The 17,539-nt window shown below is 53.0% G+C and overlaps 1 protein-coding gene across 4 annotated transcripts in view; it reads right to left on the reverse strand.

Moving 5' to 3' along the window:
- ppp2r5d (protein phosphatase 2, regulatory subunit B', delta) overlaps window positions 1-17,539 on the reverse strand; it is a 210,524-nt gene that overhangs the window by 13,798 nt on the left and 179,187 nt on the right. For all 4 annotated transcript variants that reach the window (XM_080193089.1, XM_080193088.1, XM_080193087.1 and 1 more), the window contains one exon: window positions 6,527-6,599. In XM_080193089.1, the coding sequence (XP_080049215.1) occupies window positions 6,527-6,599 (73 nt within the window). The remainder of the gene's footprint in view (window positions 1-6,526; window positions 6,600-17,539) is intronic.

Genomic DNA, 17,539 nt, shown 5'->3' on the forward strand with positions numbered 1-17,539 from the left:
GAGGGGGAGGGAGCGAGGGGGAGGAGCGAGGGGGAGGAGCGAGGGGGAGGAGCGAGGGGGAGGAGCGAGGGGGAGGAGCGAGGGGGAGGAGCGAGGGGGGAGGAGCGAGGGGGAGGAGCGAGGGGGAGGAGCGAGGGGGAGGAGCGAGGGGGAGGAGCGAGGGGGAGGAGCGAGGGGGAGGAGCGAGGGGGAGGAGCGAGGGGGAGGAGCGAGGGGGAGGAGCGAGGGGGAGGAGCGAGGGGGAGGAGCGAGGGGGAGGAGCGAGGGGAGGAGCGAGGGGGAGGAGCGAGGGGGAGGAGCGAGGGGGAGGAGCGAGGGGGAGGAGCGAGGGGGAGGAGCGAGGGGGAGGAGCGAGGGGGAGGAGCGAGGGGGAGGAGCGAGGGGAGGAGCGAGGGGGAGGAGCGAGGGGGAGGAGCGAGGGGGAGGAGCGAGGGGGAGGAGCGAGGGGGAGGAGCGAGGGGGAGGAGCGAGGGGGAGGAGCGAGGGGGAGAGGGAGGAGGGGGAGGAGCGAGGGGGAGGAGCGAGGGGGAGGAGCGAGGGGGAGGAGCGAGGGGGAGGAGCGAGGGGGAGGAGCGAGGGGGAGGAGCGAGGGGGAGGAGCGAGGGGGAGGAGCGAGGGGGAGGAGCGAGGGGGAGGAGCGAGGGGGAGGAGCGAGGGGGAGGAGCGAGGGGGAGGAGCGAGGGGGAGGAGCGAGGGGGAGGAGCGAGGGGGAGGAGCGAGGGGGAGGAGCGAGGGGGAGGAGCGAGGGGGAGGAGCGAGGGGGAGGAGCGAGGGGGAGGAGCGAGGGGGAGGAGCGAGGGGGAGGAGCGAGGGGGAGGAGCGAGGGGGAGGAGCGAGGGGGAGGAGCGAGGGGAGGAGCGAGGGGGAGGAGCGAGGGGGAGGAGCGAGGGGGAGGAGCGAGGGGGAGGAGCGAGGGGGAGGAGCGAGGGGGAGGAGCGAGGGGGAGGAGCGAGGGGGAGGAGCGAGGGGGAGGAGCGAGGGGGAGGAGCGAGGGGGAGGAGCGAGGGGGAGGAGCGAGGGGGAGGAGCGAGGGGGAGGAGCGAGGGGGAGGAGCGAGGGGGAGGAGCGAGGGGGAGGAGCGAGGGGGAGGAGCGAGGGGGAGGAGCGAGGGGGAGGAGCGAGGGGGAGGAGCGAGGGGGAGGAGCGAGGGGGAGGAGCGAGGGGGAGGAGCGAGGGGGAGGAGCGAGGGGGAGGAGCGAGGGGGAGGAGCGAGGGGGGAGGAGCGAGGGGGAGAGGCGGAGAGAGAGGAGTGGGGGTGAAGAGAGAGAGAGGGGAGCGGCGGGGGAGAGAGTGAGAGAGAGAGAGAGAGTGTCGGGGGGGAAGAGAGAGCGGGGGAGTGGGGGGGGGAGAGAGAGAGAGGGGGAGGGAGGAGTGGGGGAAGAGAGAGAGAGAGAGACAGAGAGAGAGAGAGGACTGGGGGGGGAAGAGAGAGAGAGAGAGAGAGAGAGACAGAGACAGAGATAGGAGTGGGGGGGGGGGGGAAGAGAGAGAGGGGAGCCGGGGGGGAGAGTGAGGTTGGGGGGGGGGGAGAGAGTGGAGCGGGAGGGGACAGAGAGGGGGAGAGACGGGGGGGGGGAGAGAGAGAGGGAGGGAGGAGTGGGGGGGGACGAGAGAGAGAGGGAGGGAGGAGTGGGGGGGAAGAGAGAGAGAGGGAGGGAGGAGTGGGGGGGGAAGAGAGAGAGAGAGAGAGAGAGAGAGAGAGAGAGAGAGAGAGAGAGAGCGAGAGAGAGGGAGGAGTGGGGGGAGGAGTGGGGGAAAGAGAGAGAGAGAGGGGGAGGAGTGGGGGGAAGAGAGAGAGAGGGGGAGAGAGAGAGAGAGAGAGAGAGAGAGAGAGAGAGAGAGAGAGAGAGAGGAGTGGGGGGAAGAGAGGGGGGGGAGCGGGGGAGTGAAGAGGGGGGGGGGAGCGGGGGAGTGAAGAGAGAGAGAGAGGGGGGAGCGGGGGAGTGAAGAGAGAGAGAGGGGGGAGCGGGGGAGTGAAGAGAGAGAGAGGGGGGAGCGGGGGAGTGAAGAGAGAGAGAGGGGGGAGCGGGGGAGTGAAGAGAGAGAGAGGGGGGAGCGGGGGGAGTGAAGAGAGAGAGGGGGGAGCGGGGGGAGAGAGAGGGGAGCGGGAGGGGGAGAGACGGGGGGGGGGGAAGAGAGAGAGAGGGAGGAGTGGGGGGGGGGGAGAGAGAGGGAGAGGGAGGAGTGGGGGGGGGGAGAGAGAGGGAGAGGGAGGAGTGGGGGGGGAAGAGAGAGGGAGAGGGAGGAGTGGGGGGGAAGAGAGAGGGAGGGAGGAGCGGGAGGGGAAGAGAGAGGGAGGGAGGAGCGGGGGGGAAGAGAGAGAGAGGGGGGAGCGGGGGGAAGAGAGAGAGAGGGGGGAGCGGGGGTGAAGAGAGAGAGAGAGGGGGAGCGGGGGTGGAGAGAGAGAGAGAGGGGGGAGCGGGGGTGAAGAGAGAGAGAGAGGGGGGAGCGGGGGTGAAGAGAGAGAGAGAGGGGGGAGCGGGGGTGAAGAGAGAGAGAGAGAGAGAGAGAGGGGAGCGGGGGTGAAGAGAGAGAGAGAGAGAGGGGGGAGCGGGGGTGAAGAGAGAGAGAGAGAGAGGGGGAGCGGGGGTGAAGAGAGAGAGAGAGAGAGGGGGGAGCGGGGGTGAAGAGAGAGAGAGAGGGGGGAGCGGGGGTGAAGAGAGAGAGAGAGGGGGAGCGGGGGTGAAGAGAGAGAGAGAGGGGGGAGCGGGGGTGAAGAGAGAGAGAGAGGGGGGAGCGGGGGTGAAGAGAGAGAGAGAGGGGGGAGCGGGGTGAAGAGAGAGAGAGAGGGGGGAGCGGGGGTGAAGAGAGAGAGAGGGGGGAGCGGGGGTGAAGAGAGAGAGAGAGAGAGGGGGGAGCGGGGGTGAAGAGAGAGAGAGAGAGAGAGAGGGGGGAGCAGGGGTGAAGAGAGAGAGAGAGAGAGAGAGGGGGGAGCGGGGGTGAAGAGAGAGAGAGAGAGGGGGAGCGGGGGTGAAGAGAGAGAGAGAGAGGGGGAGCGGGGGGGTGAAGAGAGAGAGAGAGAGGGGGGAGCGGGGGTGAAGAGAGAGAGAGAGAGGGGGGAGCGGGGGTGAAGAGAGAGAGAGAGAGGGGGGAGCGGGGGTGAAGAGAGAGAGAGAGAGGGGGGAGCGGGGGTGAAGAGAGAGAGAGAGGGGGGGGAGCGGGGGTGAAGAGAGAGAGAGAGAGGGGGGAGCGGGGGGTGAAGAGAGAGAGAGAGAGGGGGGAGCGGGGGTGAAGAGAGAGAGAGAGGGGGGAGCGGGGGTGAAGAGAGAGAGGGGGGAGCAGCGGGGAAGAGAGAGCGCGAGAGGAGTGGGGGGGGGGGGGGGGAAGAGAGAGAGAGAGAGAGAGAGAGAGAGTGGGGTGGGGGGAAGAGAGAGAGGGGAGTGGGGGGAAGAGAGAGAGGGGAGTGGGGGGAAGAGAGAGAGAGAGAGGGGGGAGCGGGGAGGGGAAGAGAGAGCGCGAGGGGAGAGGGGAGCGGGGAGGGGAAGAGAGAGCGCGAGGGGAGCGGGGAGCGGGGAGGGGAAGAGAGAGCGCGAGGGGAGCGGGGAGGGGGGGGGGAAGAGAGAGCGCGAGGGGAGCGGGGAGGGGGCTGAAGAGAGCGCGAGGGGAGCGGGGAGGGGGCTGAAGAGAGCGCGAGGGGAGCGGGGAGGGGGCTGAAGAGAGCGCGAGGGGAGCGGGGAGGGGGCTGAAGAGAGCGCGAGGGGAGCGGGGAGGGGGCTGAAGAGAGCGCGAGGGGAGCGGGGAGGGGGCTGAAGAGAGCGCGAGGGGAGCGGGGAGGGGGCTGAAGAGAGCGCGAGGGGAGCGGGGAGGGGGCTGAAGAGAGCGCGAGGGGAGCGGGGAGGGGGCTGAAGAGAGCGCGAGGGGAGCGGGGAGGGGCTGAAGAGAGCGCGAGGGGAGCGGGGAGGGGGCTGAAGAGAGCGCGAGGGGAGCGGGGAGGGGGCTGAAGAGAGCGCGAGGGGAGCGGGGAGGGGGCTGAAGAGAGCGCGAGGGGAGCGGGGAGGGGGCTGAAGAGAGCGCGAGGGGAGCGGGGAGGGGGCTGAAGAGAGCGCGAGGGGAGCGGGGAGGGGGCTGAAGAGAGCGCGAGGGGAGCGGGGAGGGGGCTGAAGAGAGCGCGAGGGGAGCGGGGAGGGGGGTGAAGAGAGCGCGAGGGGAGCGGGGAGGGGGGTGAAGAGAGCGCGAAGGGAGCGGGGAGGGGGGTGAAGAGAGCGCGAGGGGAGCGGGGAGGGGGGTGAAGAGAGCGCGAGGGGAGCGGGGAGGGGGGTGAAGAGAGCGCGAGGGGAGCGGGGAGGGGGGTGAAGAGAGCGCGAGGGGAGCGGGGAGGGGGGTGAAGAGAGCGCGAGGGGAGCGGGGAGGGGGGTGAAGAGAGCGCGAGGGGAGCGGGGAGGGGGGTGAAGAGAGCGCGAGGGGAGCGGGGAGGGGGGTGAAGAGAGCGCGAGGGGAGCGGGGAGGGGGGTGAAGAGAGCGCGAGGGGAGCGGGGAGGGGGGTGAAGAGAGCGCGAGGGGAGCGGGGAGGGGTGAAGAGAGACAGGGGAGCGGGGGGGGGGGGGGGGGGGGGGGGGGGGGTGTGAAGAGAGACAGGGGAGCGGGGGGGGTGAAGAGAGCGCGAGGGGAGCGGGGGGGGGGGGGGGGGGGGGTGAAGAGAGACAGGGGAGCGGGGGGGGGGGGGGGGGGGGGGTGAAGAGAGACAGGGGAGCGGGGGGGGTGAAGAGAGCGCGAGGGGAGCGGGGGGGGGGGGGGGTGAAGAGAGACAGGGGAGCGGGGGGGGGGGTGGTGAAGAGAGACAGGGGAGCGGGGGGGGGGTGGTGAAGAGAGACAGGGGAGCGGGGGGGGGGGGGGGGTGAAGAGAGACAGGGGAGCGGGGGGGGGGGGGGTGAAGAGAGACAGGGGAGCGGGGGGGGGGGGTGAAGAGAGACAGGGGAGCGGGGGGGGTGAAGAGAGACAGGGGAGCGGGGGGGGTGAAGAGAGACAGGGGAGCGGGGGGGGTGAAGAGAGACAGGGGAGCGGGGGGGGGGGTGAAGAGAGACAGGGGAGCGGGGGGGGTGAAGAGAGACAGGGGAGCGGGGGGGGTGAAGAGAGACAGGGGAGCGGGGGGGTGAAGAGAGACAGGGGAGCGGGGGGGGGGTGAAGAGAGACAGGGGAGCGGGGGGGGTGAAGAGAGACAGGGGAGCGGGGGGGGGTGAAGAGAGACAGGGGAGCGGGGGGGGGGGTGAAGAGAGACAGGGGAGCGGGGGGGGTGAAGAGAGACAGGGGAGCGGGGGGGGGTGAAGAGAGAGAGGGGAGCGGGGGGGGGGGTGAAGAGAGAGAGGGGAGCGGGGGGGTGAAGAGAGACAGGGGAGCGGGGGGGGTGAAGAGAGACAGGGGAGCGGGGGGGGGTGAAGAGAGAGAGGGGAGCGGGGGGGGGTGAAGAGAGAGAGGGGAGCGGGGGGGTGAAGAGAGAGAGGGGAGCAGGGGGGGTGAAGAGAGAGAGGGGAGCGGGGGGGACGGGATAGAGAGAGGAATGGGGGGGGGGGCGAGAGAGAGGAGTGGGGGAGTGAGGGGGAAGAGAGAGGAGTGGGGGAGAGAATGGGGGGGAGGTAGAGAGAGGAATGGGGGGCAAGGTAGAGAGAGGAATGGGGGGGGGCAAGGTAGAGAGAGGAATGGGGGGGGCAAGGTAGAGAGAGGAATGGGGGGGGCAAGGTAGAGAGAGGAATGGGGGGGGCAAGGTAGAGAGAGGAATGGGGGGGGCAAGGTAGAGAGAGGAATGGGGGGGGCAAGGTAGAGAGAGGAATGGGGGGGGCAAGGTAGAGAGAGGAATGGGGGGGAAGCAAGAGAGAGGGGAATTGGGGGGGTGAGGTAGAGAGAGAGGAATGGGGGGGTGGTGAGGTAGAGAGAGGAATGGGGGGGGTGGTGAGGTAGAGAGGAATGGGGGGGGTGGTGAGGTAGAGAGAGGAATGGGGGGGTGAGAGAGAGAGAGGAATGGGGGGGAGGTAGAGAGAGGAATGGGGGGGAGGTAGAGAGAGGAATGGGGGGGAGGTAGAGAGAGGAATGGGGGGGTGAGATAGAGAGAGAGGAATGGGGGGGAGGTAGAGAGAGGAATGGGGGGGTGAGATAGAGAGAGAGGAATGGGGGGGAGGTAGAGAGAGGAATGGGGGGGTGAGATAGAGAGAGAGGGATTGGGGGGGGAGGTAGAGAGAGGAATGGGGGGTGAGATAGAGAGAGAGGAATTGGGGGGGGAGGTAGAGAGAGGAATGGGGGGGTGAGATAGAGAGAGAGGGATTGGGGGGGGAGGTAGAGAGAGGAATGGGGGGGTGAGATAGAGAGAGAGGAATTGGGGGGGGAGGTAGAGAGAGGAATGGGGGGGTGAGATAGAGAGAGAGGAATTGGGGGGGGGGAGGTCGAGAGGGGAATTGGGGGGAGGAGGAACAGAGAAAGCAAGCAATGGGGGCAGGGTGAAGAGAGCGAGGTGTGGAGGTGGGGCGGGGGGGTAAAACGAGTGATTTGTGGGGAGTGGAGGGAAGAAATTGAGGAGTGGTTAATGATGCTTTGATACCTGAGGATTATGTTGAGCCAGATCCTCGATCTTTTGCCAGATCTCCTCACGCTCTTTAAGTTTGAACTTCTCCCTGAAATACAAAAATGAACATTTATTGTTTGCCTTGCAACTCTTCTGAGGATTTCTTCTTGGGAAGAATGAAGGGCAGGTGACAGTAGGGTTAGTGAGGGATCACTTTTTGGGACGAGTGACCATAATGCAATTAGTTTCAGATTTGATTTATTATTGCCACGTGTATTAAGACATCTTACACTATACAGACAAACAGACCATTCATAGAGATGGAGAGAGTGCAGAATGTAGTGCTACAGTCATCGCTAAAGTGTAGAGAAAGATCAACTTAATGTGAAGTGAGTCTATTCAAGAGGCTGACGGCAGCAGGGAAGAAGCTGTTCCTGAGTCAGTTGGTATGTGATCTCAGACTTTTGTATCTTTTCCCGACGGAAGGTGGTGGAAGACAGAATGTCCAGGGTGCCTGGGGTTGCTTTGCCGAGGCAGTGGGAAGTGTAGACAGAGTCAGTGGGCGGGAGGCTGGTTTGTGAGATGGATTGGGCTACATTCATGATCTTTTGCAGTTCCTTGCAGTCTTGGGCAGAGCAGTAGCCATACCAAGCTGTGATACAACCAGAAAGAATGCTTTCTATGGTGTATCTGTAAAAGATGGTGAGAGTCGTAGCTGACATGCCAAATTTCCTTAGTCTTCTGAGAAAGTAGAGACGTTGATGGGCTTTCTTAACTATAATGTTGGCAAGAGGAACCAGGACAGGTTGTTGGTGATCTGGAAATCACGTCTCAGGAATTTGATTGAGTTTTTTGAAGGGGTAACCATGAAAGACACCTAAAAACTTGCAAGCTCATGACCATTTCTAATTGGTCCTGACTGATGGAGACAGGGGCACGTTCTCCACTACACTTTCTGAAATTGATGACAATCTCCTTCGTTTTGTTGACATTGAGGGAGAGATTATTGTCGCTGCACCTGTTTGCCAGATTTAAGATAGCTATGGAGAATAATAGGTCTGGCCCAAAAGTTAAAATTTGAAACTGGGGCAAAACCAATTTTGATGGTATTGGACAGGAACTTTCAAAAGTTGACTGGGGAGTCTGTTGGCAGGCAAAAGGGATGTCTGGTAAGTGGGAGCTTTCAAAAGTGTGTTAACCAAGGTTCAGGGTAAGCACATTCCTCAGACTTAAGAGCAAGGCTGGCAGGAGTAGGGAACCCTGGATGACTCAGGATATTGAGGCCTTGGTTAAAAAGGAGGAAGCATATGACATGCATAAGCAGCAGAAATCAAATGGATCTCTTGAGTATAGGGGTTGTTGGAATAGAGTTGAGAGAGAAATCAGGAAGGCAAAAAGGGGACATGAGATTGTTTTGGCAGACAAGGCAAAGGAAAATCCAAAGAGCTTCTACAAATACATAAAGGGCAAAAGAGTGACTAGAGAGAGAGAGTAAGGCCTTTTAGGGATCAAGGTCATTTATGTGCAGATTCACAAAAAATGGGTGAGACCCTAAATTAATATTTCTCATCAGTATTTACCGTTGAGAAAGGCATATATGTTAAGTAACTTGGGGAAATAAATAGTGACATCTTGAGGAGTGAATTTTACAAAGGAGTTGGTGCTGGAAGTCTTAAAGCGCATCAAGGTAGGTAAATCCCTGGGACCTGATGAAGTGTATCCCAGGATGTTGTGGGAGGCTAGGGAGGAAATTGTGGGTCCCCAGCAGAGATATTTGAATTATCGATAGCCATGGGTGAGGTGCCTGAAGGTTGGAGTTTGGCAAATGTCGTATCTGTTTAAAGAGGGCTGCAGGGAATAGCCTAGGAACTACAGACCGGTGAGCCTAACGTACGTAGTGGGTAAGTTGTTAAAAGGTATTCTGAGAGGCAGGATCTGTTGGCACTTAGGCAAGAACTGATTAGCGACAGTCAGCATGGATTTGAGAGTGGAAAATCACATCTCATGAATTTGATTGTGTTTTTTTGAAGGGGTAACCAAGAAGGCAATGCAGTCAGCATTGTCTACATGGACTTTAGCAAGGCCTTTGGTAAGGTACCGTATGTAGATTGTCACATAAGATTAAACCTTGGAATCTAGGGTGAGATATCCAATTGAGTACAAAATTGGCTTAATGACAGAAGACAGGGGGTGGTTGTTTAAACTGGAGGCCTGTGACCAGCAGTGTACCTCAGAGATCAGTGCTGGGTCCACTGTTATTTGTTATTTACATTAATGACTTGGACGAGAATTTAGGAGGCATGGTTAGTAAGTTTGCAGATGACACCAAGATTAATGGCACAGTGGGCACTGAGGAAGGTTATCTAGGGTTGCAGCTGGGCCAGTGGAACAATGGAGTTTAATTGTATTAAATGTGAAGTATTTTGGTAGATCAAATTGGGCAGGACCTATTCAGTTAATGGTATGGTGGTGGTGAGAGTTACAGAACAAAGAGATCTAGGGGTACATGTTCATAGCTCCTTGCAAGTGGGGTCACAGGTGGACAGGGTGGTGAAGAAGGCATTCACCATGCTTGGTTTCATTGGTCAGAACACTGAATATTGGTGTTAGGATATCTTGTTGAAATTGTACAAGACATTGATACGGCCACACCTGGAATACAATGTACAGTTCTGGTCATCTTCCCGTGAGTGAAATGGATTTTATCCATTTGACCTTGGCGTTTCGATAACCCTGGTGGATTCAAAAAAAGTTCTGTGCTGTGATTATAGTAGGCAGTTGGTACAGATATATATTTGTTGGGTCGTATGTTTCAGTAGAATGTTTAAAATTTCAGTTTTATTCTATAGGCATCAATGTTCCTGAAAAACATTTAGCTCAAGGTTGTAAAAGCAAGTTAATTACTCATTTCACCCAGGAATGCATTACTTTGACAGATCTCCTCATGCTCTCTGAAGTCCCCCAGAACAACTACCCTATTAAAAAGAGAAAAAAGGAAAAAAAAGGACTTCAACTTTACAAATATTGACTGGAAAAGCTGTAGTTTGAGTACTTTAGAGGGGTCAGTTTTTGTCCAATGTGTGCAGAAAGGTTTCCTGACACAGTATGTAGATAGGCCAACAAGAGGTGAGGCCACATTGGATTTGGTACTGGGTAATGAACCAGACCAGGTGTTAGACTTGGAGGTAGGTGAGCACTTTGGTGATGGTGACCACAATTTGGTTACGTTGGCCTTAGTGATGGAAGGGGATAGGTATATACCGAAGGGCAAATGTTATAGCTGGGGGAAAGGAAATTATGAGGCGATTAGGCGAGATTTAAGATTTAAGAGGTTGGAGAAGGAAACTGCAGGGGATGGGCACAATTGAAATGTGGAGCTTGTTCAAGGAGCAGCTACTGCAAGTCCTTGATAAATATGTACCTGTCAGGCAGGGAGGAAGTGGTCGAGCGAGGGAACTGTGGTTTACTAAGGAAGTTGAATCTCTTGTGAAGAGGAAGGAGAAGACTTATGTAAAGATGAGACGTGAAGGCTCAGTTAGGGCACTTGAGAGTTACAAGTTAGCCAGGAAGGACCTAAAGAGAGAGTTAAGAAGAACCAGAAGAGGACATGAAGTCTTTGGCAGGTAGGATCAAGGAAAACCCTAAGGCTTTCTATAGGTATGTCAGGAATAAAAGAATGATTAGGGCAAGATTACGGCCAGTCAAGGACAGCAGTGGGAAGTTGTGCGTGGAGTCTGGAGATAGGAGAGGTACTAAATGAATATTTTTCGTCAGTATTCACATAGGAAAAAGTCAATGTAGTCGAGGAGAATACTGAGATATAGGCTTTTGGACTAGATGGGATTGAGGTTCATAAGGAGGAAGTGTTAGCAATTCTAGAAAGTCTGAAAATAGGCAAGTCCCCTGGGCTGGATGGGATTTATCTTAGGATTCTCTGGGAGGCCAGGGAGGAGATTGCAGAGCCTTTGGCTTTGATCTTTATGTCATCATTGTCTACAGGTATAGTGCCGGAAGACTGGAGGATAGCAAATGTTGTCCCCTTGTTCAAGGAGGGGAGTAGAGACCATCCTAGAAATTATAGGCTGGTGAGCCTTACTTGTGTTGTGGGCAAAGTTTTGGAAAGGATTATAAGGGATAGTATTTATAATCATCCAGAAAGAAACAATTTGATTAGGGATAGTCAATACGGTTTTGTGAAGGGTAGGTCATGCCTCACAAACCTTGTTGAGTTCTTTGAGAAGGTGACCAAAGAGGTAGATGAGGGTAAAACAGTTGATGTGGTGTATATGGATTTCAGTAAAGCGTTTGATAAGGTTCCCCATGGTAAGGGACTGGGGGAGCGCGTTGGAAGGTAGGTCTGCTGAGGAGCAGTGGAGGATCTTTAAGGAGATCTTTCTTGGTGCTCAGCAGAAATTTATTCCGATGGTTAAAAAGGACCGTAGGAGGAGAGGTAATAAGCCGTGGATAACAAAGGAGGTGAAGGGAACTGTTAAATTAAAAGCGGAGGCGTTTAGAGTAGCTAAGAGTAGTGGGCGAGAAGAGGATTGGGAGAGGTTTAAATGTCAATAAAGATAGACAAAGAAGTTGATAAAGAAGGGTAGGAGAATCTATGAAGCTGGGCTAGTGCTTAATATAAAAAAGGATAGCAAGAGTTTTTATAAATATATAAAAAGGAAGAGGCTGGTTAGGGTGAACGTTGGGCCCTTACAGGATGAGAGGGGGGACTTAGTGGTAGGGGATGGGGAAATGGCTGAGGTCTTGAATAACTTTTTTGTTTCGGTCTTCACGGAGGAAGACGTGAATAATTTGCCGGGTGTTAGAGATGGAAAGGTGGTAGGACTGGAGGGTCTCAATGACATTACTGTTACTAGAGAGATGGTGCTCGACAGACTGGAGGGGCTGATTGTGGACAAGTCCCCAGGACCGGATGGAATGCATCCAAGGGTTCTGAAAGAAATGGCAGAGGTGATAGTGGATGCCTTGGTGGTTATTTTCCAAACCTCGCTGGATTCCGGGGAAGTGCCGGAAGATTGGAAAGTGGCTAATGTTACGCCGTTGTTTAAGAAGGGTGGCAGGCAAAAGGCAGGGAATTATAGGCCGGTTAGTTTAACGTCTGTTGTAGGTAAAATGTTAGAGTCCGTCATCAAGGAGGAAATAGCGAGGCATCTTGAGGGGAATTGCTTGATAGAGCAGACGCAGCACGGTTTTGTTAAGGGGAAGTCGTGTCTGACAAATTTATTGGAGTTCTATGAGGATGTGTCTAGGGCGGTGGATAGAGGAGAGCCGGTGGATGTGGTCTTTCTTGATTTTCAGAAGGCGTTTGACAAGGTACCTCATAAGAGGTTATTGCAGAAGGTAAGGGGGCATGGAGTTGGGGGTAGGGTGTTAGCGTGGATAGAGGATTGGTTGTCAAATAGGAGGCAGAGAGTGGGGGTTAATGGGTGCTATTCGGATTGGCGGTTGGTGACTAGTGGAGTGCCCCAGGGGTCGGTGCTGGGGCCTCAGCTATTTACCATTTATATAGACGATCTGGAGAAGGGAACCGAGTGTATGGTGTCGAAATTTGCTGATGAACACCAAGATTGGGGGAACGGCAAATTGCGCGGAGGGAGTGGAGAGTCTGCAGAAGGATCTAGATAGGCTGGGCGAATGGGCCAGGAACTGGCAAATGGAATTTAATGTTGGCAAGTGCGAGGTGGTCCACTTTGGTAGGAATAATGGTAGGAAGGACTATTACTTACGTGGCGAAAAACTGCAGCAGGCGACGGTGCAGAGGGACCTCAGGGTCCTTGTGCATGAGTCGCAAAAACCCAGCCTGCAGGTGCAGCAGGTGGTCAGGAAGGCTAATGGGATGCTGGCCTTCATAGCAAGGGGGATTGAATATAAAAGTAGGGAGGTCTTGCTGCAGCTGTATAGGGCATTGGTGAGGCCGCAGCTGGAGTACTGTGTGCAGTTTTGGTTGCCGTACTTACGCAAGGATATTTTGGCCTTGGAGGGAGTGCAGAGGAGGTTTACTAGGCTGATACCGGAGTTGAGGGGGTTGAGCTATGAGGAGAGGCTGAATAAACTAGGCTTGTACTCGTTAGAGTTTAGAAGAATGAGGGGAGATCTCATTGAGACGTATAAGATGATGAATGGGATGGGTAGGATAGAGGTGGAGAGACTCTTCCCGCTCAGAAAGGACAGTAGGACTAGGGGGTACAGCCTCAAGATAAAGGGGGGGCAGTTTAGAACAGAGTTGAGGAGGAACTTCTTCACTCAAAGGGTGGTGAATCTCTGGAATTCTCTGCCCGTTGAGGTGGTAGAGGCTGCCTTGCTAAATATTTTTAAGACGCGGGTTGATGGGTTTTTGATAAGAGAGGGGATTAAGGGTTATGGGGAGAGGGCGGGAATGTGGAACTGAGCCACGACAGATCAGCCATGATCTTATTGAATGGCGGGGCAGGCTCGAAGGGCTAGATGGCCTACTCCTGCTCCTATTTCTTATGTTCTTATGACTCCTGCCCGGATGCAATATGCAAAGTTCTCTGGCAGTGATGAATTGGTAACTAGGACATGGTTGTGAATCTGGGAATAGCTAATCAAGAATCTTTACAGAAGCAACATTGCACACAACAGTTGGAACAGAGGATACTCTCTGCTCACCCTAACTGGGGAAGGAACAAGGAAACATGTCCCAACAAAAAAGGCTTTCCCTGGATGGGATAGCCATCTTTGTTGTCAAAGAAAACTTTAAATTTTACATATAAGTTTGGAACAGACCATTTGGAACCTCAAACCTGCTCTGCCTTTTTGTTAGATTTGCTTGTGGCCTTGACTCTACTTCCACATCCACGTCCTAAAACCTTTGACTCCCTTGACCCATTTCTCACTTCCTGATGGCTAACCAATTTTCTATTCCTTGCTAACATGTCAAACCATGAACTCTCTTTCTCAAAACCATGTTGAACCTGCCCATTACATTAAGATTTTCTAGGTGCTCTGCCATAAACTGCTTAATAATAGCATTTTCCTTATGACAGACGTTAGGCTAACTGGACTATAGTTTCCTGCTTTCTGTCTCTCTCCTTTCTTGAACAGAGTTAGTTAGTTTTGCTATTTTCCAATCTGATGGGACCTTTCCAGAATCTCTGACATTGTTGGAAAATTACATCCATCATCTCAGCAGCCACATTTTTTTGAAAGATCCGAGGATGCAGGTCACCAGGGCTTGGGGACATGCCAGCCTTTACTTTTAATACTTTTCTCAGTACCCTTTCCCTGGTGATTAAGTTCCTCCCTTCATTTCACCTCATTTACAAATATTTCTATGACATTATTCCAGACTTCTACAGTAAAGTAGACACAAAGTAATTGGCCACAGATAATACATCCTTCTCATTGAAAAATCTTCTTTTCTCACTGGAATAGAGCTTTGCAAAGTTATGAAAAATCCCATTAAATGTCTACCACTGTATATCTACTGTCCTATCCTTTAACCTAATTTCCCAGTTCACTTTAGTCAGCTGTGTCCTCATGCCCTTGTAACTGCCTTTATTTAAGTCTAAAACACTAGTCTCAGAGTCACCCTTCTTACCCTCCAACTGAATTTTAAAAATTCAAATTGTGTTATGATCACTGCTACCTAGAAGCTCCTTTACTGAGGGCATTAATTAATTCTGCACATCATCAGGTCTGGCTGGCCCTAGAACGTGTTGATTCAAGAAACTGTCCTGAATGTATTATGAACTGATGTTTCAGACTACCTGCTAATCTAATTCATCCAATTGATGATTATTGCAGTACTTTTCCTACAAGCTGCCATTATTTCTTCCTGCATACTCTGTCCTACAGTGTAGCTACTGTCTGCAAGCCTATAAAATATTCCTACCAATATCTACTCAAATATTCAACCTGGAATGTTAGAACACTCAGATAATCTCAAGAGTAACTTGATCTTTTTCCAGACATCACATTAAATCGGAGTTATCCAGACTCTTATCACTGCCAGCTGTACATCCAATGCTAAGAAGTACACTTTAGAAAGGATGTGAAGGCTTTGGAGATGGTTTAAAATAAATGTTGCTCTCCTTTACAGCAGAGACGATCAAGAGGAAATTTGAAAGGAGGTGTTTCAAATTATGAAGCTTTCATAAATTAAATAAAGATAATAGTTTGCAATGGCTGAAGCCCTGATTATGAATAGGCTCAAATTTATGATGAAAAAGCCAGAGTTGACACAAGGGAAAATGTCAATGTAACAGGTTAGGATTTGAGATCCACAGCTTGCTAAGGGTGGTGGAGGCAAAGTCAAAGGGAAAATAGACAAAGATTTGAAGGAGAATAATTACACTGAGACCCTTTGGATTGTTTCACAAAAGAGACCTGATGGGCTGAATGACCCCTTTCGGCGATGTGCTGTTCTGTGATTACATGTTCTGACCAATCTGTATGAAGGAACCCTCTGACATCACCCCATTAACCAATTCCAAATCCTACTCTTAATTTCATTTGTGGTAATTTTCTTGATTTACCTCACCAATACCATTTCATATCTTACATTCCTCAATAGATCACTTCACAAGTATCAATGTTCAAAGGGAAAATGTTAAACTTTTGTCAATCTTTGCATAGAACTCAGACTTTTAACATTTTGCCAACTCTCTATATGACATTCACATGTGATTTATGAGGCTCATTATACAATTACTGTGACCATAGAACCATAGAAAATTACAGCCCAGAAACAGGCCTTTTGGCCCTTGTCTGTGCCGAACCCTTTTTTTTGCCTAGTCCCACTGACCTGCACTTGGAACATATCCCTCCACACCTCTTTCATCCATGAACCCGTCCAAGCTTTTCTTAAATGTTAAAAGTGGCCATGCATTTACCACTTTATCTGGCAGCTCATACACTCCCACCACTCTCTGCGTGAAGAAGCCCTCCCTAATATTCCCTTTAAACTTTTCTCCTTTCACCCCTAACCCATGCCCTCTGGTTTTTTTCTCCCCTAGCCTCAGTGGAAAAAGCCTGCTTGCATTCACTCTATCTATACCCATCAAAATCTTATACATCTCTATCAAATCTCCCCTTATTCTTCTATGCTCCAGGGAATAAAGTCCTAACTTATTCAATCTCTCTGTAACTCAGCTTCTTAAGTCCCGGCAACATCCTTGTGAATCTTCTCTGCACTCTTTCAACCTTATTTACATCCTTCCTGTAACTAGATGACCAAAGCTGTACACAATACTTTAAATTCGGCCTCACCAATGCCTTATATAAACTTACCACAACACTCCAACTTTTATACTCAATACTCTGATTTATAAAGGCCAATGTACCAAAAGCACTCTATGACCCTGTCCACCTGTGACACCACTTTTAGGGAAGTGTGTACCTGTATTCCCAGATCCCTCTATTTAAGTGCACTCTTCAGAGTCCTACCATTTAGCCTGACCATATCATTCTTTTGACTGCAGTCAAGTATTCACATTGGCTTTGTTGATTGCTGCTTTAAAAGAAAAAAAAGTCGCAGGCTGTACAGCATTTATTGCCAGTCCCTAATTGCGCTTAAGTGGTGGCATTGCATGGTCTGCAGACCATGTGATATAGGTTCACCCACTGTGCTGTTAGGTAGGGAGTTCCATGACTTTGACCCAGCAATAGTGAAAGAAAAGAAATATTTCCAAGTCAGGATGGTGTGCAGTTTGGAGGAGAATACATCTCTGTCCTTGTCCTCCTGGATGGGAGAGTTTGTGGGTTTGGAAGGTGCTGTTTAAAGAAGGCTTGGTGAGTTGCTGTAGTACATCTTATAAATGATACACACGGCTGTCACTGTGCTGGTAATGGAAGGAGCGAATGTTGAAAGTGGTAAATAGGTTCCAATCGCACCGGCTGCTTTGTCCTGGATGGTGTCAAGCTTCGAGTGGTGTTGGAACTGCACACATCCAGGCAGGGGAGAGTATTCCATCACACTCCTGACTGGTGCCTTGTTTTCGAAAAGTCAGGTAGTGAGATATTGTCTGCAGAATTCCCAGCCTCAGACCTGCGCTTGTAGCCACAGTTCCCATTGATTGCAGGTTTAATAGCGCTCCTTGATGTCAGACTTGATTTAAATGCTGCTTTCATGTCACTTTCACCTCACTTCCTGTATCCATTCATATTGGGACCAAGGTTGTAATGAGGTCTGAAGCTGAGTGGCCCTGGCACACCCAAACTCTCAATGCTTTGCAATGTTCAGACATGTTAAATGCTTGTGCCCCAACAAGGTCCTTGGATCTCTCAGTGTCATCCTTAGCTAGCTCAATAACATCTGTGTTCTTCCTTCTCCTGTGGAGCATCTTATACCTTGAACTTTCCATTTCCCCAGTTCTGATGAAAGTTCCATATCTGAAACAATTAACTTCTCTTCACAGATGCTGTCTGATTTGCAAACTGCTTCCAGCATTTGGTATTTTTAAATTTAAATTGGCTTTGTTTCACTATCTTGCACATTTTGTCCGATTTATTTTGTAGTTCTCAAGCTGGCTTCTCACAGCTCACTAAGTCTCACAACACCAGGTTAAAGTCCGACAGATTTATTTGGCAGCACAAGCTTTCAGAATCTTGCTCCTTCATCAGGTGAGTGAGGACTTCTGTTCACCAACAGGGCATATATGAACAAAAATTCAATTTACAAGATAATGGTTGGAATGTGAATCTTTAAGGTCCAGACAATGTGAATGGAGAGAGGACCAAGCACAGGTTAAAGAGATGTTTATTGTCTTCAGCCAAGACAGTTAGTAAGATTTTGCAAACCCAGGCAAGTCGTGAGGGTTACAGTTATAGTTTGCTGTGGACAACGGTCAACTATCCAGCCTTCAGGAGAACAGTAACCACGACACCACACAATCCTGCCACAGCAACCTCTGCAAGACATGCTGATCACTGACACGAATGCCATCATCTCATGTGAGAACACTAGCTACCAGATACACGGTACATACTTTTGAAACTTGGCCAACCTTGTCTACTTGATACGCTGCAGGAAAGGATGCCCTGAGGCCTGGTACACTGGGGAGACCATACAGA

Source organism: Carcharhinus amblyrhynchos, chromosome 7 (assembly GCF_965287045.1).
Source record: "Carcharhinus amblyrhynchos chromosome 7, sCarAmb.v2.hapA, whole genome shotgun sequence".
NCBI lineage: Eukaryota > Metazoa > Chordata > Chondrichthyes > Carcharhiniformes > Carcharhinidae > Carcharhinus > Carcharhinus amblyrhynchos.